Source organism: Micropterus salmoides, unplaced genomic scaffold, assembly GCF_014851395.1.
Source record: "Micropterus salmoides isolate LMB-PRFRI ecotype aquatic unplaced genomic scaffold, ASM1485139v1 Ms_hic_scaffold_21, whole genome shotgun sequence".
Lineage (NCBI taxonomy): Eukaryota > Metazoa > Chordata > Actinopteri > Centrarchiformes > Centrarchidae > Micropterus > Micropterus salmoides.
In genome coordinates this window covers 26,941,819-26,966,984 of record NW_024041262.1, presented here as the reverse complement: position 1 = coordinate 26,966,984, position 25,166 = coordinate 26,941,819, and the positions used below count along the sequence as shown (strand labels likewise).

The 25,166-nt window shown below is 43.1% G+C and overlaps 1 protein-coding gene across 1 annotated transcript; it reads right to left on the bottom strand.

Moving 5' to 3' along the window:
• Window positions 1-1,982: 1,982 nt before the first annotated feature.
• Window positions 1,983-24,492, bottom strand: rab40b (RAB40B, member RAS oncogene family). Its single transcript, XM_038735796.1, has 6 exons — window positions 23,859-24,492; window positions 14,157-14,217; window positions 11,738-11,798; window positions 8,440-8,517; window positions 7,045-7,267; window positions 1,983-5,006 (listed from the first exon to the last, which is right to left on the bottom strand). Exons 1-6 carry the CDS (start codon window positions 23,998-24,000, stop codon window positions 4,708-4,710), a joined length of 864 nt encoding a protein of 287 aa, XP_038591724.1. The 5' UTR covers window positions 24,001-24,492; the 3' UTR covers window positions 1,983-4,707.
• Window positions 24,493-25,166: the final 674 nt, after the last annotated feature.

Below are 25,166 nucleotides of genomic sequence, written 5' to 3'. Positions count from 1 at the left end.
AAAGTCCAACCCAGTTTTCAAGTCTGTCTAGTAATATGTTATGGTTGACCGTGTCGAATGCAGCACTGAGATCCAATAATACTAAGACTGAAATTCTGCCACTGTCAGTGTTTAAATGGATGTCATTGAAGACCTTAAGAAGAGCCGTCTCAGTGCTGTGGTGTGGTTGAAAACCTGACTGGAAGACATCAAAACAGTTATTTAGTGCCAAGAAAGCACTAAGCTGTAGCAAAACAGCCTTTTCAATGATTTTACTTAAAAATGGGAGATTTGATATGGGCCTATAATTGCTCATTAGTGAACTGTCTAGATTGCTCTTTTTTAAGAGTGGCTGAATGACTGCAGTTTTCAGGGCCTGTGGGAAAAAACCTGAGAGGACAGACATGTTGACAATTTGTAGTAAATCTGAGGCCATGCATTTAGAAACATTTTTGAAAAAACCTGTTGGCAGAATATCAAGGCAGCATGAGGAGGATTTCAGATGTTCAGATCACCTCTGTTTGTACATTTGTGTGCACGCAGATAGCACTCTCAAAGAAAACACAGGAATGATCAGAGAGAGCAACATCAGTCATCACAACCTTGGAAATGTCCAGACCCTTGGAGATGACCAAGTCCAAAGTGTGCCCCATATTGTGCGTGGGCCTCGTCACATGTTGAGTCAGTCCATAATTATCAAGAACACAACACAGGTCTTTAGTCCCTCTGTCCTGGGGGTTGTCAACATTAATATGTTAAAATCACCAACAATAACCACACAGTCAAAGTCAATACAGATTACCTGTCAAGACAGGGATGGAGAAGACTACCAGCACACTGGGCTTGTCCTCAGAAGAGTCATGAGTACTATTTTCCCTGTAGCCTGGACCCAGCACATATCAGACAGAGCTTATTGGGCTTTTTCGCCTTTGCGGAGCGGGAAGGTGGGTTGTGCACTGTATTTGTGACACGTGTCAAACCTGGAGGACTTAGAACCAGTGGTGGAGGTGGATGGTGAGGGGGGTTTAGGGTAGAGAAAATGGGAGTGGAGCGAGGGAAGGTTGGGGGAGTAAATTTGGTCCCAGCTCTAACCAGGTCTTCCATTTGATCAGTGAAGTCCAACAGGGGGGAGAGGGGAGAAAGGGTGTCTGGAGATAAGGGTGACCTAGGTGGGGATTGGGGGGTAAAGATGGTGACTCCTCACTGTTGGTTTTCAGTGAGGGAGGTGGAGACTCTTCCTCTTGGCTCAGGTGTCTCCTGTGATCAGAGCTTTCTTCCGGCGGGGGCTGAGGTGGCTCTCCTTCAAGGTTTCTGGCGTGTTGTGTTATGTCTTCTTCTTGTTTAGATTCCTCTTGTCTCTTGTCCTCGGCAGAGGGAACAGATGAGTGACGCAGAAAAAGATGTCTGCGGTCCCACAGAAATTAAAAGTTTTCAATGAAATGCACTGAATGGACAGTACATGCCGTTGAGAGCCACGTGTTCAATGCCATCAGTCTGCTGAATCTCCCAGTTTCCTCTTCGGATTGGCGGTATAGGGCCACTGATAAACACCTCAGCATTCAAAGAGCTGACTGTGTTCAACAGATTATTAAAGACCTCTTTCAACACTTCAGACTGTTGCTTCACAACATCATTGGCCCCGGTGTAATGTAAAATTAGAAAGTTTAGAAAATTTCTTTACTTATGTCTAACATCAAGGATATGTTGTTTGAAAATGTCTGAACACATTACAGTCCTTAAATCAAATTTTATCATGTGAGACTGTTACCTTTGCAGAGCTGTGGCAACTAAATTAGCTAATATTAGCCACCATAAGCCACCAAATTACTGGTCATACCAGACCAAAAAAGGTTGTATCAGCAAAACCTACTTGTTACTTCTCATAAAAGTTACTTAGTCTTTATTTAAAATTACATTAAAGTATGTTTCATTGTCATATTTTGAGATAAAAAGAAGAGATTTGGTTTGATATCTTTACTGGACCACAACAGGAAAGTACAAACTCATGGTGGGTAACATTTATTGTAGAGGTGCATCTCATTAAACAATGATTAACAGTGCAAAACACACCTTTCAGTTTAGTGACCTTCTCTGTCAGTCTTTGGTGTCACTCAGGAAAAATATAGCATTACACTGAAAACAGATACAAACCCCACAGGTTATCTTATCAAACAGTCATATTTACAACACGTACAAATATTGTACACAGCGGTAAGTGTGTCTGGAAACAGGCCATTAAGAGGAAGGCGAACATTTTATCTCAGACACGCAGATTTAAGTGCAGACTAATTATCATCATTCAGTACATTGTGCAAAAATACAGAGTCCAAAGTGCTTGTATGTACAGATATGTGTGTCTGTGTTATCGTTTGTCTGTTTTGTAGAAAACATCCTGAGGAAGAAGCTGCATGACTGCGAACACAATAACTCGCTGTTAAAGTCTGTCTGTCTGTGAGAATCGATGCCCTTCTGCAAGTATTTAGTCATGAAGGTTTATTCCCTCAGATTTCTTCTTCAGTTCGTGATTCCTTAAGTTTCCTAAAATGTTTTGGAGCAAACTGAAGAGAGCCGTCAAAAACATGTAGCTTATAATCAAAGAGCAGTTTAACATTAGATTTTCTGATTAAAGTCAAAACATGTTGAGAAAAAGAGTAATAATGAACAGAAACAAAAGCTGTAATTTTATTAGAAAAGCAGCTGTAATACTTTGGAATATGAGATCGTAAGTCCAAAATGTGAGATAAACATTTAATACTTTTTTTGGAATTACTTAGGATCTAATAATAATCGCGACTTTGAGACAAAAAGTCGTAATGTTTCTACAATAAAGTAAATATAAATATTTAATATTTATACATATTTAAATTTAAAGTCGTAATTTTTGATCAAGACCTATGCGTCTTTTTTGGTCAGTAGGGCCATAGATTAGGGAAAAAATATGTACAGAATGAAGTCAAAATATGTTGAGAATAAAACTAATAATATCATGAAACGTTTTAATATTTCGAAAATAAATTGGAATATTTCATCCCAAAGTCGTAATATTTTGAGAAAAGGCCGTAATTTTAAAAATAAGTACCCAATTGATAATACTTTTTGGAATGACATAGTAAGTCAAAATTGTGAGATAAACATTTTATAATTTCTTTTTGAATACTTTAACTTCTAATCATTTTCGCAATCTTTGAGAAAATTGTTGATTTTTTTTTAGAAAATAAGTAAAATATTTCTAGGGAAAAAGGCTCAGATTAAAGTAAGAACATTTTGAAAAAGTTATGTTTCAAAAATAAAGTAATAAAATCCAAATATTTCAATTTAAAGTCTATATTAATTTATTATATATATATATATATATATACACATATATATAATTTTGATCTAATGTCTCATAATAGAACTTGAGTTCGAGTAGTATGTGTATGTTTTAGTATTTTCTGACTGTCAATATATAATAATTTTCTGACAAGTAAAAACTTTGCGTTCATGACAATTTTGTTTGCATTTTTGTATTGCCTTCATTGCCTTTATAATTGCTTTTATATCTTGAGAAACAAAATATTACACCTTTCTTCTCATTTATTTTTGTTGCAACTGCCAGTTTTTCACTTTATTCTCAACATCTGATGAATTGATGATGAATTGGTTTCAAAAGATGGCGGATTGTCCTTGCTCTTTCGTGTCGACACCAACACACGTTAACTGTTGCCACAGTCTTCTACAGTTGAACAATACACATGAAAAAGGAAAACACATCAAACAGCTATTTTTTAACAGTGTTTCAGGTGAATGTTTTGTCCATACAAAGTTCATCAGCAGTCTTCTTTAGCAAAGTCCGCTGTTCAAGTCCGCTTTGACTTTCAGCTGTTCATAATCCTCAGTTAGCGTTCATGGTTTCGATGTGTTCTCTCATAGACGGTTTCGCTCATTTGTCTTTGTGGAAAAGCTAAAACTTGATACTGAGGTTTGGAGTATTTTCTGCTGTACTGACAATAAAATCTGTGTTTGCGGTTTTAGCCACAGTCACACCATCAGATTCTTATTGAGGCTGTAGTTGTTGAATGCATCTAAAGAATTGTTTTGTTTTTATGATGCAGTGGTTGAAACCTGAACCTCCCTCATACAACATATTAAAAACTTCTGGGAACAATTGGAGATCGAGTTAATAAAATAACGTTATCAACTCTTTTAGAGCTCAGTCACACCAGCGTTTAAATCATAGAAACTCACAGAAATAAATTAGCGGAATGCAACATGCATACATAATCCTCCTGCAACTCTTTGTTTAATTTGTTTTTTGTTTTTGATATTGATATATTACTTTTTCTGTGTTTATGGCTGGAAAAATGTGAAGAAAGCTGGAAACTGTTTAAAGAAAATTAGACATCAAAATGTAAACTGTATTGTTCTTCATAAGATGCTGAAATTAATTAATGACGTAGTTTTCAGATGCCCAGTAGAGCAGGAAGTCATATGGCCAGAAAGTTTAGTGTTTGAGCTTTTTCAGAAGGACTGACGAAGAGCCCGTCTGTTGTCAAGCTGAGGCTGGTTAACAGAAGTCAAACTGCTGACGTCACAGTCATGTTGCACTTCCTCCTTTTGTGCTGCTCATGGGGCGTCACCATCTTCTCAGACTTAACAAAACAAATGACTTGTAGTGTCAAAATTTCCTTACACCGTGAAAACATGTGACGGTGCGTTCACTGACACCTCCCTGTGTGCCTCCAGCTGTTAGGCTATTTTACAGCTGTTTCTGCAGCTCTGCGCAGACGGGCTGAGGGGCGGCGGCCGGATTAGTTTGGGCTTCTTCAGCAGTGTCCCTCCGGTCCTCTTGCTGGCGCTGTGGAGCGGAGCAGGATTGGCGGTGACAGAGTAGGAGCGTCCGTGCATCATGCGGGCGTTGAGGCCGTTGGCCATGGAGAAGGACTTGAGGTGGGACTTGAGAGCCAGCGGGAGCGGGAGTTTGTCAACCAGGTGAACCGGAGTGCAGGAGACGATGGAGCGACAGCAGAGATCCTGGAGACTCAACACTAAGAGAGAGAGAAGAAATTATATTCTGTAAGTATCCCAATTATAATCTGGTGTAAAATATTTGACAGTAGCCATGTTTCCATCTAATTGTCATGCAAATTTTAAGCGTACTTTTGAAATGTTGCAAAAAAGAAAAAAAAAGAAATGACTAAATCTGTGCGTTCACATCAGCTGGTTTGGAGCGGATAAACCAGGCTGCGGCGAGCGTCGTTACGTCAGTTGTTGACGTTACACATGGCTGTAATAAACAAGACGTCTGGGTTCCAAACCAGAAACAAAACCAGTTGCATGAACCTGAGGGCCACTGATCTTGGAAAAACAGAGGGAGGTCCTCAGGAATGTGTTTCAAGCGGGCAAGTTGCTGCCAGCCAAGACTCCGCACGCTATGGGAATATCCGGTGTTATGCCGAGTTCTGCATGTCTCCAGAGATCTGCATCCACTTGTTTTCTCAGCACAACTGAGCGTTACCGTACCGGGAGGAGCATGAAATTCTCTGCAGGCGTGCAGAACTCTGCACAACTGGGCGAGACGCCGACAGCAGAAACAGCCGATCAGACGTTAGTTACAAGTTCTCTGCGTCAGAACTTACTCCCGTTTAGCGCATTTACTCTTTTTCTACAAAAAACACCTCAAGCGAGAGAAATTGTTTTTTTACGAAATTAAGTTTTTTATTTTTTTATTTTGCCGTTTCCATCAACCTTTTCTCATGCGATACTGCTTTAGTTTCCCAACATCTCTCTCATGGGCCGCTTCTCTTTGGAAAGATGTTTTTTAAAGTCTAACTTCACATAAAACATTAAACATTCCCTCTGCTCTGATGATACGTCACTGGCAGCAGTATTAGCTCTTCTAACAACACCACTGACTGTGTTAAACGTCTCTTTGTAGGACATGAATCTCTGCAGCGTCCAAGCATTTATTTTAGTCGTTACATGTTTGTGAATGAAACTGGTCCACAAACGAAACCCAACAACAGGGAACCTGATTTTTAAGTTTACATTTACTGTGGCATAATTAAATTAAACATTTGTTGAAAGGACAATTATTTAGCTTTGTGTCTTTAATAAGAGGATGAGCTGTTTTTCATACAACATTAAAGTCACAGCAAAGTGAAGTGGTGTGTTGTTTCAGTGTACAGCAGGGGGCAGCACAGACCTGCCAACACATCCTAGAAGTCTCAGCTGGTTTCCCGGCAATCGCTCAGACATAGTCTGGCGCATTTTATCCCATAAAACCACAATGTGTGGTGTTTACACAAGGGTTTTGTACAGACTGAAGAAACAAGGGTGGAGCCAGGCGAGGTGTTTCCCCCTGTTTCCAGTCTTTATGCTAAGCTAAGCTAAGCTGCTGGATGTAGACACTGCTGGTCTGCTGGTGGATCTTTTTTGGGGAAAGACACTTTTCAAATCTGAAATCCTGAAATCACAAACTGCAGTTTTTACATTTCTGTTTAAACAAATGAGATACTTTGCAGGTTCAAGTTATTAATGCAAAATATATTCATCTAATAAATGATGTATTATTACACATTTAGCAGAATATAAAGCAATCAACTCCACCTTTACCAGCTGCAACATTCAATTCTGAGTACTTTTGGTACTTGAAGTATATTGTGATGCTAATACTTTTGTACTTTTACTTAATTAAGATTATGAAATGAAGAACTTTTAGTTGTAACAGAGTAACAAATCTAACCAAGTAGTTTTGGTGCCTACTGTGTGTGACAAGTAGGGAGTGACAATAGTTTCCATCCAATTGTCATGCAGATTTTAACCGAGTGGACTGTCAGGACACCAAGAGACGATAAAGATGACGGTGTTTCCAGGTGTTTACAGGTGTTGAAGTTCTCCTGCATGTTTTTAAAGTAGTAGTGTCTGAAGCTGTGTGAGGTCTGAAACATTCCTCCTCATGTGATGTCACCTGAGGCTGGGGCACTGATGGCGGGGGCGTGTTCAAGCTACAACATGGTGTTACGTTCCTCTTTTATTAACGACGCACCTCCCACACGCACGAAACGCCGAGGCGTGCCGACTGACCTTTGTTGGGCCTCCACAGTCGCTCCATGCCGTGTCTCATCAGGACGATGCGAGCGAGCTCCGTGAACGACTCGGTGATGTTGAAATTACACAGCGGGCTGACCTCGAAGAAGGTGACGCCCAGCTTCTCCGCGTACACCTGCGCCTGCTCCGTGGTCACCTGACGCTTGTAGGCCAGGTGGAGACGGTTCCCGACGAGGATCTTGGGCACCCCCGGGGCATGCTGGGTAAATAGGGAAAAAGAGGATTGTAACTACAGCAAAAGTTATCAATATATTTTTGGGGCTTGTCCTTTGAGTGCCGACCAAGTGAGGACCTTTTGGGCATTAATAGTAGTTTGGAAAAACAAACCCTTCATCTACATCTGTATTTAAAAACCACACACATCTTTAGAGTGTGGCGTTGGCCTGACTTCCTGTCTGTGGCTCTCAGGGCCACGCCCATCGGGTTTCTCCTGAAGACATAAACAAATACATATGTTGATAACAGGCTCAGTAATTTCCAGAAACAGCTGCTCGCTGTGGTTTTTAAACAGGAGGAAATAGAGCATCTGTTGGGGACTATTTTCAGAGGCGGATGATCCATGTGTGGTGCTCTAGTGAGTATGCGGGACTGAACATGAGGGGAAAGTCTCACCAGACTTTTACTTGTTGTATCTGCCAAAATGTCTCATTGGCCTGTTTCAGAGCAGCTTTGTTTGCAGTGAGCGTGAGTTGTTGGTGTTGCGAACGTAGCTGACTAACTCAGAGAGGAGCTGTTAAATAACATCTGAGTGGTAAACAATGTGCTGACTGGAGTGAAATATCACTTCAGATGAGGCGATAAAACACGGAAACTCAAAGTTTTAGAAACACTGACAGGACGTGGATTATTTAGTGAAGCCAGTGCTGAAGCACCTTACAGGCCTTCCTGTTTCTGAGGGCGTAACTTTGGATTCAAAGCTAACCACCTACAGCTGGAATCTGCGGGTCTGAAGAGTGAAGCCGACGCTGAGGTGCCTTAAACCTGCGTCCCCTCCAGCAGCCAGCAGGGGGCGACTTAAACCTGCGTCCCCTCCAGCGGCCAGCAGGGGGCGACTCCAGCAGCTGCAGAAAGAAGTGTGATTGTATAGAAGTCTATGAGAAAATGTTTCTACTTCTCAGCTGATTTATTCCCTAAGTAAACACTTTCCTGATGAGTTTATGGACTCAGTCGCTAGTTTCAAGTCTTAACATGAATTACAGATGCACCTTGCTAACTAAGCTAGCTAGCTCCACCCTCCCATGTCCGGTTTAAAAGATGGCCAAACAAACAAAATGCGAAACTCAAGGCTTCAAAACAATAGTCCTCAAACCAACGGGGGACGTTATGGTGCCTCCGTCCAAAGTCTGTGGAAGAGACTGATTCATCACTGACCTCGTCGATCTCTTTGATCCACCTGTCGATTCCATCGAAGGACCAGCGGTTGGTGATGTCGTAGACCAGAATAACTCCCTGAGGAGAAACAAGGAGGAAGATTTCACAAATCACAATCACTCTGCACAGCAGTTAACTACTCTGGAATTTATGACTCAATATCTTAAATATATTACATTTTACATAAACACACTCCAAAACAAAATCCTGTAAACTGGAGGTAAAAACTATCTTACTAGCCAGGATTCATCCGAAGAACAGTAAAAATAAAGCCTGACTTTAACTTGTCTCGATCCTCTGCTGCTGTGAGAACGCCAGCTCAAAGTTTTTTGTCATTGATGGGCCTGATAGTGGAATACTGGTGAAGTATCTTGGCTACACCTCAGCCAACTTGAATGAGAGTAAAATGGTGAAGTGTGGCTCTTGTAGACTTTACAAATATTATTGGACCGAATGGATCAAATTTTGATAGTGAAACAACTCACGTCGCGGGGATTTTGACACTCTTTGGCCAGTAAAGTAAAACTGGCTTCAAAGCACAGAGCACTTTCTGGCGGTTTGGAGGAAACGCGATGCTACTAAGTGGACCAATCACACATCTTTGTCGCCGTGGCGTGTACTTCCATTTTGGGCGAGGTACACGTCAGGCTACGGTGTAAGGTAGGAGACGGTCCCAGACAGTCGTCACAGCTCTCCTGCTGCCATAGCTAACATCGCAACAACAGCATGTGTTGGTGAACTAGAAAGTAAACTGAGTGTCCGTGGGCAAGACATTTATCACTACTGATACAAACATCATGACTGGACCTGCTGGCGTAGCGTTGTGCAGCGGGGTTTGTCACATTGGTGATTTCACTATCACAGAGCCAGGGCTGAGTACAAACACCGGATTGTTTTTCACCGCTCGTGGACCGCAAGGAGATATTCACTGAATTTGATAATCATTAGCTGCAGCCCTGATGAATGTGGTAGCATGTGATTTAACAACACTAGGTGGATGTGGACGCCGCGATCAACTCACACCCACACAGTAAAGATTCATTGTCAGTTTTCAGCCTCGTTGTGGTGACGGTTTCTCTGTGGCCATGGCGATGGCTCCTCTGCGCCCACAAAAAGCCTGATGAGTGATGACAACAACTTCATTCACTGAAAAGGGTTTTCTTTTTCTCTCTGCTGGGAACGTTACGAGGCGGTCTGTTTTCATGTGTGGGATGGATTTCTTCACACATCCTCTCACAGCTCCGTCTGTCTGAGGTCAGAACAGCAACGCAGAGGAAAACTCAAGAGCAGCTTCAGCTGAAGGACTCGAAATAAACAGACAGCGAGTCCCAGATAAAAGCACCACACGAGGAAAACAGCTTCATTTAAACTCCACAAACATGTTTAAATATCTGGACTGAGATGTTTGATTAAAGCCTGTGATGAACAAATCTACTTCCTCATGGGTTTAAACTACTGACTGTAAAATAAAGATGGACGACATGACAGCTTCCCAAAAATGAATCCAAAACATCTGGCTGGCTGCAGTACAGGTTATAAACTGCCCTCTCCAGTCGGCTAGAAGCAGCACATATTGGCACCCGCTCAATGTCTCTATCCACAGCCTGGAGGAGGAACTGTGCACGAGTGTATTAAATAAAGTACAATGCTTAGTTAATAGTATACTGTTAGTATAACAACAATATACTACATTCATTATAATTTCATATAATAGTATACTATTTTACCACTTGTTGAATATTAACTCCAGTTACGAGGAGACAACCTCGGTGGTAATTCGGCTCCCGGTAGAAACCTCCCGAAAGGTCAACACCGAAGGGAAAAAACACCTAAACAGAAAACAGCCTGAGCAGCTAAACCGGGATAACGTTAGCAGCTCAGCTCACATCTAAGTCCACCTGAGCGTCGGAGGAAAAGTGATTTTTACTTTATTACCTGTTATAATCAGCCGGGGGCAAGGACTCCTTCTTCAACTCCTGACAACAAAACCTAAAACAATAACCCCTGACCCAGTATTTAGCTTAACTTCATCATCTGTTAGCTGTAAACACGCCGCAGGACTAGCAGCACACCGGCAGTTCTTTCCGAGCTATAAGTATAATGCCGACGTACAATCTCAGGCCGACATCGGGGAGACCTGTGTGTATCTGTGATTTACTGGTTTGCAAATGTTACTGAGTCAACGGTGTAAAGAAGCAGTAGCAGCAAAGCAGATTCAAAACACCCGAAATGCTCGACTTAAAGCGTGTAGCCTCTCCTCGACCTTTCATAAAGTACTAACCCTCAACCCCCCGAGCAGGGACCTTTTGAGGGGTTAGGGTTAGGTTTAGGTTCAAAGGTTCCTAGCGGTGAAGATACCACAGCAGGGCTGAACTTCAGCCACAGGGCAAGAAGCTCACTCAAAGTTATTTGGGCTAAATTTTAGCTATAGAACAAACTCAACATTAGTGGGGTTAAGCTTCCAATATCAGCAACCCAACATCAGCTAAACTCAACATTAGATGGGCTAAGATTCCAGCAATGTAGTCTCAGCCTACAGCTAATGTTATGGTGACTAAAACACCATAACATTAGCTGGTAGGAGGTAGAGCGGGTTGCCCGTTAATGAGAAGGTCGGCGGTTCAATCCTCCAGGCTGCATGTCGAAGTGTCCTTGGGCAAGATACTGAACCCTGAATTGCCCCTGGTGGCTGTTCCGCCACTGTGTGAATGTCAGTTTCTGTTTCAGCACTTAGGCTCAGTGTATGAATGTGAGTGAATGGTGAATGCAGAGGTAGCGTAAAAGTGCTTTGAGTTGGTATCTTAAATAATAGAAAGGCGCTTTACGGAGCATTAGCTAGTAGGACACATAGCTAACAGCAATCCAACATTAACTCAATATCAGCAGGGCTAAGCTAGTGGCAATCCAAATTTAGCTATAGGGGAACATAACTAATATATCGTTAACTCACCTAAGATAGCATTTAGCAGGGCAACCTGCAAACTCGTTGGTATCTTAAATAATATCTGCTGCTTGACAAACAAGCAGAATATTTCACTGAAATTCCCATTTTCAAGTATATTAATTAATAATTAATAAAGCTGAAAACCTTCCAAAAGAATAAAGCTTGACTTTGTTAAATTGTTATTAGAGATGCCACCAGCTCCACTACAGCTAGCTCAGCGGCATCTTCTTAGTGTTACAGTCTTTCTAACTTCTAAAGACTTGTGTCTCACAGGTAAAACCTGAGACTGGACAGGTGTGCCAGCAGCTTTACAAACTACATTTCCAGTGAATGTGGGCTATGAAAGAAACATACCTGGGCTCCTCTGGAATAGGATCTGAAAATCGTGCAGAATCGTCCCTGACCAGAGGTGTCCCTGAAACAACACAGAATAAAAGGTCAGGGGTCGAGATATCAGGGTCAAAGGTCAAGCAAAGTCACACAGAGGCTAAAATTTAAACCTTTAGTCTTTTGACTTTTTACTAGCTTCAAAGGAAACTTACTGGAGTATCTTCACCTTCCACACAAACACACAAAAAGCTCATATATGATAAAATTATGATGAAACAAGTATTGATTCGAGTCACGTGACTTGAACTTGAACCCAACGCATGAATCGCTGATCATCCCTTCAATCGTCAATAGGCGGTCCAATCGCCAATTGGCACAATCCTACTCTGGACTTCATGGTCTTGAATTGAGACCTGATTGCAGAACCAAAGCCTTGATCAGACTTCATGTTGACACAGAAGCCGAGCCTCAGTGTTCCTCTTGTTATGAAAGAAGCAGGTTGTGTTGCATCACTCTGTATGAAATGTGCTGTATAAATAAAGTTGTTGTTGTTATTTTGGAATGTCAGTTTTCACTAAGGGCCGTCTCTCTGTCCTCCTGAACTGAATATAAGATGCCGGAGTGTCAACATGCCACAGTGATAGCAAACCCCTCTCCAGCTGTCACACTGTCCTCTCGGGGAACATGGGAGCTGTTTTTGTGAGCGTCGACGGTGAAAAACAAGAGTGTGTTTCCCGACAGCAGAGCTTGAATACCAGAGCAGTGTTTTGGTTGGCTCAAGAGGACGCTCGCTGGCTGCTGGCCTGCTGCTCCCGACCCGGGCCAGAGCAAAGGCAGCTGCCAGATTACAAGTCAGGTGGTCCAAGCAAACCAGAAGGATTCATCATGACGTGATCCTGAGAGACTGCATCTGCTGTTATCAGGAGATGCAGAAGAGAAAGCCACCCCCAAACACGGCGTTATGTGTGTTCATGAAACTGTGTGTAGCCACAGGAGAGGCAAAGGGCGTTAATAACACACACACACACACATAAAAGAGCTAAAGCGTCTCATCCGCTTACACATCAAACATAGTTTCAGATTAATAATTTAATATTGACTCTGCTAAAAGCAAAACCGCTCTAAAAATACCTCGGAGAGAGCTGCGAGTTTAGAGCCACGGATGTAAGTGCTCTGTAATCCCACCCACATCTTTCTTCCCTGACTGAGTGTGCGGAGGTTTGGAAACATTAGACGTCTGTGTAACCCAAACGTTCCTGTAGTCTTTATTCCTCCTGAATCAGAGTTCATTCAGATGGTCGTTCAAACACAGTGAGACGTCTGTGTGTCTTTTATTTTTATTTATTTCTCGATGGCGTTCACACTACGTGACTGATCGGTGACGTGGGAATCACACACTACACGAGCTGGCAGCGGCTCTGTCACCCGACGCTGGTCTCCAAACCACGTTTGGTCAAGAAAACACGTGAAACAGGAAATAAGTCGAACCTACAGACAAAACAGCTGTTGTTTGTTATTATAAAGACAGAGAATCTGGGTGAATGGATGGATCAGCACACTCAGGTAGCTACAGAGAGCTGCAGGGGAGGAAAATGTGTTGCGGTGAAAAGTAGCAGCCTGCTCTCATTGGCTGGATGTGGATGTCGAGTCGGCCGACACCTCTAGATATCTGGCAGACGTCGGCGATGTGTCAGAAATGTGTCGGGGAGCTGTTTTGACACGTCGTTGAGTAGTTCACACATCGCCGAGCAACAAAAAAATCGTGTAGTGTGAAAAGATGCAGACTGATGGTACCTTCCAGTGCAGCTGCATTCAAATACTACCCACAATGCAACTGTCCCTCTGACAGTTGCGTGTTGTCCTGCAATTCATTTCTACTGGGACGAGCAATTTCTGAGTCCCAGTCGGAAATTTCAACTGTAACGACTCAGAAAGTTGGTACAACCTCAGCAGCAACGGTGCTGACTCAAGTGACATCACCTAAGGACATTTATCAGACTTCACAGACGCTCCCTCTGAGACACTGAAGCCTTTATACTACTTTTAAAACATAACCAGGAGAACTCAACCAACACCTGATCAACTGCTTTAAAGTCTCTTGAATGTTTGATTCTGCATTTTATGAGCCCATGTGACCTGATTAGTCCAACCTAACAAGCTCACAATTATATTCAAACCTGGCCAGTCCAGACCACGCCAAGAAATAATAAACTCAATGCTTAGGCCTCCCAACACCTCTACACATCACTAATCAACACAAACTCGTTTGTTTAAGCAGGAATGTAAAAACCAAAACTGAAGCCTGCTTCACCTGAAACAGCTCTTTATCAAATCAAACTGCCTCACATGCTTCCTGCTTATTTCTGGTCCAAACTCTCTGCTGATCATCACATGATCTGACTGCTGGGTTTCAATCAGGAGGAGAACAACACGAGGTGAGTACCAGAGCTGCAGCTTGACTCTCCTCCCGTCCAGAAGGATGGTGGTCGTCTTATAGTCGATTCCTGAAACAAAACAAACAAGAAACACATGAGTCTTGAGTCACAAACACTGTGTGCGTCGGTTAAAAAATAAACTGTGGTCAGTTTGGTTCAGTGTGCTGACAGAACTTTAGGTGTGAAGGCGCCCTAGCAGCAGTTTACCTTCTGAATTTCTGTTAAGTTGGTCCATTTGATTTCACACCACAAACAAACTGTCCCAGAGTTCACCAGGAAGCAAACTCTCCACATCCTCATAAACTAAACCCAGCTGGCAAACAGGCCGTTAAAACCAAACCAAACAGGTTAGAGCTGAAAACACCGGCAAAGACCAGCTGAGTCCAGAATCCTGTTGGACTCATCTGTATAAGCGGTCTGAAAATTAATGCCAGATCATTTTGGTAACATCAGCAGTGGAGGACGCACTCAGATCTTTTACTTCAGTAAATGTAGAAATATCATAAAGACTAAAAGTTCTAATGCAGGGCGAATGTTAAGGCAGCGTGTTGGCGATAAAGTCAGTGGAAAGATGTGAGGCGGCAGTTAACAGGGCCGAGTAGAATTACAAGGGTCAGAGTACCTGATTTCTACGCTGGTAACTTGTTGACAGGGTCCCGCTGTTAAAGGGTTCGAGTCCCCTTAGGGTTAGAGTCCCCTTAAGGTAAGAGTCCTGAAGTGTTAAAGGGTTTGAGTCCCCTTAGGGTTAGAGTCCTCTTAGGGTAAGAGTCCCCTTAGGGTAAGAGTCCCCTTAGGGTTAGAGTCCTCTTAGGGTAAGAGTCCGCTTAGGGTAAGAGTCCTGAAGTGTTAAAGGGTTCGAGTCCCCTTAGGGTAAGAGTCCCCTTAGGGTAAGAGTCCTCTTAGGGTTAGAGTCCCCTTAGGGTAAGAGTCCTGAAGTGTTAAAGGGTTCGAGTCCCCTTAGGGTTAGAGTCCTCTTAGGGTAAGAGTCCTGAAGTGTTAAAGGGTTCGAGTCCCCTTAGGGTTCGAGTCCCCTTAGGATTAGAGTCCTCTTAGGGTAAGAGTCCTGAAGTGTTAAAGGGTTCGAGTCCCCTTAGGGTAAGAGTCCCCTTAGGGTTAGAGTCCTCTTAGGGTAAGAGTCCCCTTAGGGTAAGAGTCCTGAAGTGTTAAAGGGTTCGAGTCCCCTTAGGGTTAGAGTCCTCTTAGGGTAAGAGTCCTGAAGTGTTAAAGGGTTCGAGTCCCCTTAGGGTAAGAGTCCCCTTAGGGTTAGAGTCCCCTTAGGGTAAGAGTCCCCTTAGGGTTAGAGTCCCGAAGTGTTAAAAAAGGATAGACGGGGAATCAGAGGAGTAAAATAAGCAAAGGTGGGAGACCTGCCTGTTTTTATTTAACTCTTTTAAAAGTTTTTTTTATATATTTCCCTGTTGCATTTATGTTTTCTGTAAAGCACTCTGATTGACCTTGTTGTTGAAATATGCTATACAAATAAACTTGCCTTGCACAATAAGATGCTCTAATAGTAAGACGCATCAGGGCGAGTTGACAGTAACACCATGTCTATTTATAATCAGACAACATCTATAATCACCAGAACCGCAAAGGCCTCACTAGCACCTGACAAGACCACAGAAGGCTCGGGAGATTGTAGGTTTGATATTAGAGGTTGGTCAGATCGCAGGGATCCTGTCAGACACTGTTGAGGGGTTTGAGGTGCTAGTTAGTTTGTATATTGATGCATTCCACCCCTCATTCACTCCCTGGATGAGAAACGACCCCACGATTGTGGCTCATTGTGGCTTTCTATCGCACCATCATTAAGCTTATTAAATAGAAACAATATGAGCTTTAACACCTGGTTATAGCTTCCCCCCTGATCAGAGGTGAGGCTGTGCAGAGTTCACTGTTATTTCTTGGTTACGATGCTTCATTTATTCACAGTCTCGGCGTTGACCTTTGACCTGTTTGTCGTTGTGCTTTCCCCTGTGTTATTGATTAGTTGATTTGTTTTGTTTCTGTTCTGTTCTTCTGATAAAATGCTTTTCTTTCTAGCTGAACCTACATTCTGTGTGTTTATATAATCCATTATAAGTCTTGACTCCAACTAGTCACTTCAAATAAATTGTTAATACATTTTTTAAACAGGGTTTTTAAATAGTGTCACTTTAAAGAGGTTTCACAGGGATTAGAACCAGCAACCTCCCAGGCTCTGACAGCAGATTAAGAAAAGACTCATCCAACCAAGACGGCCACGGATTTACTTCAGTATTATAGAGATTTGTACTGGCGCCCGCCAGCTTTAGACACACAAACACACACAGCCTTATGTCACTATCTTTGTGGGGACCTGTCATTGACATAATGTATTCCCTAGCTTCTTACCCCCTAACCTTAACCTAAATCAAACCTGAACCCTAAAACCAAGTCTTGGCCCTCAAACACATAGTTATACTTGTGGGGTCCAGTGTTTTTGTCAAAGCTGTCGGACCCTAGCATTGTGGCATCCCAGTTTTTGGACCCGATGAATATAGTAAAACAAGCCCAAACACACACACACAAAGTTCATCACTGATGCAGAGTTATTCAAAACATCTTCTGCATGGCCTTCCTGTTTCTGAGGGCGTAACTTTGGATTCAAAGCTAACCATCTACAGCTGGAATCTGCGGGTCTGAAGAGTGAAGCCGACGCTGAAGCACCTTAAACCTGCGTCCTCTCTAACAGCCAGCAGGGGGCGACTCCAGCAGCTGCAGAAAGAAGTGTGATTGTATAGAAGTCTGTGAGAAAATGTTTCTACTTGTCAGCTGATTTATTCCCTCAGTAAACACTTTCCTGATGAGTTTCTGGTCTCAGTCGCTAGTTTCAAGTCTTCTTCAACACAGCATGATGTTCATTTAGTAAATTATGGTCCCATTTAGAGGAACAGAGACCAGGAAGCAGGGGAGGCTTTAGGGCGGGGCTACAAGCTGATTGACAAGCTGTTAATTTTTTCCAGTAAGTATATTTTGTTTTAACCCTTCTTGTCACTAAGCTAAGCCAAGCTGGCTAGCTCCATCCTCTTGTCCCGAATATGGTCACATCTTATTGCAAAAATGCCAAACTGGAGGCTTCAAACAGCAGCCCACAAACCAACGGCTGACTACGCACACACACATTTGATTAGCTATTAATATCAGGCTGCTGTCACACGAGTACCTGCAGGAACAAAAGCAGCGTCCCTTTTATAACAGTAATTATCAGGAGCTGTCGGCAAGTAACGACACTCTACTGTGATGTTTCAACAATGGTGCTCACACACACACGTTAATGCGTTGGCGTGCAGAAGAGGCCCGTTAAAGAGAGTTCCAGTAACCTCAGATGCTGCCTTAAGGCCCAGTCAGCCACCTCTGTTTACCTGGTGAGCTTAACCTTTAGTTTTTAATATTATTTAAACATTTCACAGAGGGGAGTTTCTCTGTGACACAAACAGCTTCTGCTGAACAACATTTGGCATAAAATGATCAAACTGGTGATTTTAATCAGGAACTATCTGGTAGAAGAAGAAAAACACGCTCAGAGGACGACACTTCAGGCGTGTTAGAGCGACGAGAGGAGGAAGATCTGGGAGAAGAAGAAGGGATATAATGTTCTTCTGGGAGGAAAGCAACACACCAGTCCGACCTACACACATATGTACAAGTTATTACACACACACACACACACAGGCATGCATGATGCATCTTGGGAAAGTAGTGTTACATAAGAGGCTGGAACAGTGAGGTTTGTTGACAGACGTCAAAACAGTGAAAGATTGTAGCTGCCTGCCGGGCGGGGTGCATGAGTGTGCACGTGATGTTGGGGGGGGGGATTCAATTCACAGTGATGATGCGTACAGATATTAAAAGGACCATGTCAGTGTTGGATTGTCACAACGTGGGTTTTGTTCAATATTTCTAATAGTTATAATGACGTAGTCTGCGAGTGAAGGGCCGGGATCTGGTAACCTGCAGAAACAGCTAAATAAATGTGTGATAGGGTAAGTGGGTGTTTATTGGCGCTAGCAGAAAGAGGTGTGAACTCGAGTCACAAACAAGCTGAGTTTAGACTCGACTTGACAAAATCAAAAAGAGACTTGCAACTTGAGTTTGACTTCAACTGTACAGACTCGTGATTTCACTTGGACTTGACAAATATACATTATGATATAAAAACTGCGTGCAGCGCATCAACACTTTATGAAATTATATGATGTTTGTTTTCTGAAACGTCTCTCTCTCTTAATAAAGTTTAACTCTTGTTAAAAATATGAAATCATTTTAAATTTGGTGGCGAGCACATTAGGACTTGTTTAGAACTTGAAACTCCAAGTTGAGGACTTGGGACTTGACTTGAGTAAACGAGACGGAGCAGTAAGTTTTTCTCCGCTGTTCGGACGGCTTTTACCAAGATTGTAGCGCAAACAATTTGGATTCAGGGTGACGATTGTGAAAAAGAGGAAATAAATAAAATAAATATCGTACGAGGTTTCACTGGTGTGAGAGACGGGAAATCTGTTTTAACCTGTTGTTATTTTCTGTTTGACTCTTACTTTTAAAAATGTATTTAAATGTCTTTTTATATATTTCCCTGTGCCGCTTTATGTTTATTGTAAAGCTCTTTGAATTGCCTTGTTGCTGAAATGTGCTGTGCAGACAAACTTGCCTTGAGACTTGAGAAACTTGAGAGCTAAGACTTGAGACTTACTCGTAAAACAGTGCCTTGGTCCCACCTCTGCTGGCAGCGTAGCTTTATAGCCTCTAATGTCAGTCGGATGGACTGTGATGAAATCTGGTTCAGACTTTCACAGATTCATAATACTCTAAGAGCTGAAGTCGGTCTGAACGTGGCCTTTGTCTTGTCCACTGTTTGCAGGCACTCAGTGGTTAAAGTTCACTTCCACATTGTTCAGATATCAACGCAACGTAAGCTGAAGCATCACACTGAACATCTGCTAAGTCCAGCTGTCACATTAATGTAGTGAAAACTAAAAGATTTCCCTCTGAAAAGTCATAAATTCTCAGCTGTGGAGGATCACCAGCCCGCCACGATTACCTAAAATAACCTTCTATTTTTCATTATCCTAACCCTGGGGGGTTTGTCGCCGTCACCTCTCAACCATCTGTCACCTTTCCTCACGTCTCCAACCTGATTCCTGTTCTCCTCGTCTTTAATCCAGCGGTCTCTCTGGATTAGCTTTGTTTTCTCTGTTCCACTCATTCAAACTGTAGCTGATGTTGAATCATGACGCTGAATGAACAAAGCCGACCAGTTACAGGGTAACGTCAGTATTTGTGAACCTTGACCTTCCCATGTTTTTGTGTCTCTGTGACTTACTGGGACATCATTTTTTTAAAACTGGTCCAGTATTGAGCACCCTGCATACAGGGCGCAATTTGTCCTTGCAGGTAAATTACACCCCGTCAAAGTCCGTCCACTAAGGTGCTTGTTTTTGCCACTGACAGGCTCAGATTGTTATTACAAGTGTCTGACGACATTTACGGAAAGGATCCCTACACAGAGAGAGCTTTTATTAAATTGAGATTCTTTTTGTTTAGACAGAAACAGTCACAACTTCGCTGTCATCAAATCCACCAGACTCCATTGACCAGTCAGTTAGTTTGTGAAAGTGTTAATGAGAGTGTTTTTAACCCTTTAAAACACCCTCATCACACAATAACGGAAACAAGCTGACCGACCGAGGCAGCGGTAGACCAGCAACTCCCATGTTCTGGGAGGTAAAATCAGGCTTTTTGTCAACGGAGTCTGGTGGCTTTGACAAGAGCGATATATTAACTGTTTTAAACAAAAAGCATCTCTCTCTGTAGGGATCCTTTCTGAGGTCCATACCTAAGTTACCCTTTAAGCTTCTGTTTAAACATGACCATGGCAAATGTTTGATTTAAATTTAAAAAATCTCTGTATTGTTCATGTGCTGGCCAAGGTCACCCCATCTGTGTGAGTGCACATCCAGAGGAATGAGTCAGCCTCTCCTGGCAACACCAACAGCATCTCCACTTTCTTCATCATTACACCCCCACCGAGCTGCTCTCAGCACTAACACACGCACACACTTGTCAAGTCTCCGTGAGACTCTCAGGGATTTCAAAGGTTCGGCTGTTTGCTGGAGCTTCAGCTGAGAAATGGAAGTGTTTTTGTGAAGTTACACAACACCCAGAAAGACGTTACCAAACAGCTGTTCGTGACCGCTGAAGAACAAATTGAAAACAAACATTCAGCCTTTCTTCATGCGTCTCATTAGTGAGTAATTATCAACGGACCATAAACTATATAAAATAAACTGTTTGTGGGCATTTTTGCGAGCTTGCGTCGGCACGTTTTCTCCGAGCTGTAGTCAAGGCTTCGCCCCGTGTGGTTTTGGCGTCGTCCTCCTGCCGCAGCCTTTAATAACAGCTCTCCTCTGGACTTGGCTGAAGAGCGAAGCCCCCGCCGGGACGCCGGCAGCCTCCACGCCATTGATCCCGGTCCAGTTGAGCCTGCATTTTCACCACAAAACTCCCTGTTAGGGATGCAGCCAACCACAGCTATGTCTCCCGTCAACCCTCCTCTTTAGGATGATGACCCAGAAAAGCAGACATCAAGGTTTTCCATCAGCTGAGCTACACAGCCTGATGTGGGGGAAACTGTGTCTCACATCACCCCAAGGAGTCCCCTTGAAAAGTTAATACCCAGGCTCGCTCCTCCGATGCATCAACTCGGAGATTATCGGCAGCTCGTCACAGATATCAGCACACGTGTAAGAAACCTGACCTTTGACCTCCTCTGCCAGCAGTCTGAGGCAGCGAGTTTTTTTCTCTTGTCGCACTGAGTCTGCTAAAAGCCTGAAATATTAACGTGGCACAAGGAGAGATTTGTTTCCACGCGAGGATCCACTTGTCTCATCAGAGCTACAGAGCGAAGCAGTGACACCTCAGCATTAAAGCTGGACAGTAAACCCATCTCACACAAAGCTCTGCTCATACATGAACATTAAAGTGCTGCTCAATTTCAAACTATTCTCCGCCCGAAGAGCTGATGTTTCCTGATGTCTCAGTAAATCTGCAGTGTGAACAAAAACAAGACGGGAAACAGGCTAGCTGTTTCCCCCTGTTTCCAGTCTCTATGCTAAGCTAAGCTAACCAACTGCTGGCTGTAATTTCCCGTGACAGGCATCAATCTGAACGTCTAAAGTGCGCAGTCCCATAGCCTACATCGTAGCCTGACGTGCACCTCCTCAAAAATGCAACTACACTTCTGGGCAACGCGGGGTGTAAGAACTGTGATTGGTCGGCTGGGTAGCCTCGCAATGCCTCAGAGTCGACAGGAAGTGCTCCGTGCTTTAAAGTAAATTTTACTAGCGGCCAAATCAGCGGCTGTGACACTATGGTTCAATATATTTGAACGTCACAACCCGAGCGAAATGATCAGAATGTGATCCATTTGGTCGATAACATCGTTTACAATTTTACCCCCATTCACGTTAGCGGAGCGCTAAACCAGAAGTTCGACTGATATTTAGAGAGCTGATATATAAAACTGATCTCAAAACCACAAAAAAAAGACACGTAAAATACAGTCTATCAGAAAAACTATGTGAACCCTTTGGAATAACCTGGATTTCTGCATAAATTGGTCCCCAAATGTGATCTGATCTTCATCTATGTCACAACAATAGAGAACACAGTCTGCTCAAACTAATACGACAAACAATTACATGTTTTCATGTTGCTGATTTGACTAATCAATGAATCACTTCCACTCTAGCTGCAGCTCTCAACCTTTGTATTAATTATTGAATTTGATCACAACTGCAAAAAGCTCCAAATTATTTTGAGATCACATGACACACCACATCAGAAAACATATGTTTCAGCAGGGAGAGTTCGGTCCCAAACGGCAGGTCAAACATGAACGTGTATGAAGTCACTGTTGGCCTGAAGCTGCAGATCTCCAACATGGCCGCCGGAGGGTGATTACATCATCTGTGATCTGTGTGTGAAGAGCTGAGAGCGCCGAGTCGTCCTGGACGCCCTCCTGCAGAGTGAGCGTGAGTCATGAGCAGCTGCCTGCCAGCGTTTATTAATAATACACCTCGCAGGTTCAACACAGAGCCGTGAGTACTGACAGAAATAAGAGGAAGATGATGGTAAACGATATCAAAGAGGCTTTCAAAGCTGCACAATGGGTGAAAATTAGATGCTCTGCTCCGTGAGTCTTCTGTGTGCACAACAGTCACCTTTTCTAAAGGAATAATGTTGCTTTTGAAACGAAATCCAGAAATACTAATTAAAGATCTGGATGGGAAACAGATGAGGATGTTCGCTCTGTTCTCAAATGTGGCTGAAAAAAAATGGATGAAAAGTTACACGAGACAGAAGATCTCATGTTTCTTTTCCTGGTACAAAATCCAAACATTCACATAATACAGTAATCTACCAGCTAAGTACACTGACATTATTGTGATTGACAGAGACTCCCTGTTTTTACTTTATACTTTATACTTTATATTATTTAATACTTCACTGATTATACTTACATACTTTTACAGTGTGGTATTAGTACTTTTACTTAAAGCTTAAAGTTTATTTCAGAAGCTTTGTTGTTATATTTGTTGAGCGTCTCCTCACATCCTGACAGCGATAAATAAATCAAAAGCTGCATGACTGTATGTAGTAAGCACGGCCGACCGCCGACCAGTAAAAATGCCTCAGCTGATACTTGTTTGAAAGCTCAGTGCGTAAATACAAAACAGGGCAGGAAACGTGCGCACGCCACTTCCCAAGCAAAGGTTATCTATAAAAACCAAACTTGCGTCCCGTAAGTAAACTCTGAACCATGCGTACGCACATAAACTGGAGAAATGAGAAACAGCGACTCACATGGCAGAAGGATGAAAGGGGTTGAAATGGATTCTATTGTGTAAAATAAATCAAAATATTACCTCTGAGTATTCCAGGCTTAAAGCCTTTCTGAATAAACAAACACCCGTTTGATTTATTTTCCCTGAAGTGCGCAAAAAAACCATCATTTAAGATCATTTGCAGCCACAAAAAGATCCAGATTCAGGATAATAAACACTGTTCACACCGTACACACCGTTCACACCGTACACACCATTCACACTGTACACCCTTCACACAGTACTGTCTTCAGGCAGCGCTGAGAGGAACACCTGCCACTAAAGCCTTCCTGTAAATTCATAATGTTTTGCAGAAAGTTTGAACAGGAATATTGTCAAGAGTGTCAGTGTTACAGTGTTTCAAGCCCAAACTCACCTGATGAAGAGCCAATTACTATAATTTTTCAGAAGAGAATAGGTTCTCACTTTAGGGGTCCGGGGTCCTCTGGGGCTGTCAGTGCAGTAAAAGTATATAATATTGGAGTAGAAGTATAAAGTAGTAGAACTCTCAGGTAAACGAAAAGTCCCTCAAACTTGAGTACAGTAAACATCCTAAGGTACTTTCTTAACTGTCTGTGGGTTTTGTGTTTCCCACTGACTTTAAACTCCCTGTGACTGAGCAGGTATCCCAGTTCAGAGACGCTGGTTTCAAACTGGGATTCAGTGCAGACACGCTGGCTGTCAAAGCTGTCCGCTCTGCGTAAACTGTGCGTAAAAACAGGAAACCCGTGCGCGCAAAACCAAAAACAGAGGCGGGGTTAAGATAAATAAAGGACCTTTTCTCCACACACTGACTTCCACACTCACCCATGTTGTATCCGTACGGGGACTCTGTGGCTCCGTCCTGCAGGCTCGCCAGGATCTCGCCCTTCCCGACGTCGCTGTCCCCCACCAGCAGGAACTTGAGCAGAAAGTCGTACGCCCTCACCGGGCTGCTTCTGTAGCTCATCCTCGCGGCAGATGGCAGCTGTCGTGTCCCATCATGAGATGAGATTCGGCAGCACAGAGCCGAACCTCTACACTCCTCCTCTAACAGCTCGGTCCAAAGCGAGAAGACGCGTAAAGTACGCCGAAATAAATCCGCGACGGTTAAAGTCTCTCCACGGTCCACTGTGGACAGTGTGCGTGTTTACGTGCAACAAAGAGTTTGGTCACCCGGTTCAGATTGTGTCCAGTTGAGCTACAACTGTCCAGCGTGAACCGCCGACACCGACAACTACTGCGTCCTCTGTGCCATCCGCGCGCACAAGACGCACAGCGCTTTTACGCACGAAGGTAAAAATCCTCCGCAGACGGTTCAGTTCAGCTCCTGGACTGAGGACTGAGGAGGAACGACTGACGGATCTCTGGCCTCCCTCCCTCCGCCTCCCTGCTCCAGCGGAGGTGGTGTCGCGGATGAGGATGGAGGAGGCGAGGAAAGGAGGGGGAGTCTGGACCTGCCTCCGTCTGATTGGTTCATCCTGTGAGTTGCTAGGGCAACCTCGCGCCCGGACCTGACGCTGTAGACGTCCATCAACACAGTTTGAACTTCCCGTCTGAGCCTACAAAATAAAAGCCTGACAGCGCACCACAGATTCAAAATAATGTCACATTTACATTCATGTTTTATTGTATTTTTTTCTTTTAAGTGGAGGAAAATGTGTTGATTTAAATAATCTTCCTCCAAAGTAATTTGTTACTACCAACTGTCAGAACTAAGAGCAGCGTTATGGATCTCCAGATTTCTGTAAAAACAAACTACACCTTCATAGAGGCTTCACTCCAGTTCATCTACAGCACTTATGTTCCTGTGCTGCCACCTGGTGTCCAAATAGGCAGAAAAACTTTTCAACCAGACTAAACAGGAAACGGTCTCTTCTTCTTCCCATCATCAAACAATGACAGCAATGTGTTTATTTCTCCAAAACTAATTCAAGAACAAAACTAAAGTTACATCTGAGTTATTCACCTGAACAGTGAACTTTGACATGAACTCTGTTTGAATGTCTGCACAGATCTCAGGAGCTGTGACAGTTACATGACTGCAGGGACGCTTCTAAAGAAAAGCATCACGTGTGTGACCACAGACATCCTGTCTCTCCGTCTCAGTGACCTTATGTTGTGGAAGACGGTCCT

Bases quoted from the DNA above. Each gene is read 5' to 3' on its own strand.
- rab40b (XM_038735796.1), bottom strand. From the start codon at position 24,000: ATGAGCTACAGAAGCAGCCCGGTGAGGGCGTACGACTTTCTGCTCAAG. The intron at 14,218-23,858 runs GTGAGTGTGGAA...GTTTTGTTTCAG, and splicing joins CCCGTACGGATACAACATGG to GAATCGACTATAAGACGACC. The intron at 5,007-7,044 runs GTCAGTCGGCAC...TCTCTCTCTTAG, and splicing joins ACTGTGGAGGCCCAACAAAG to TGTTGAGTCTCCAGGATCTC.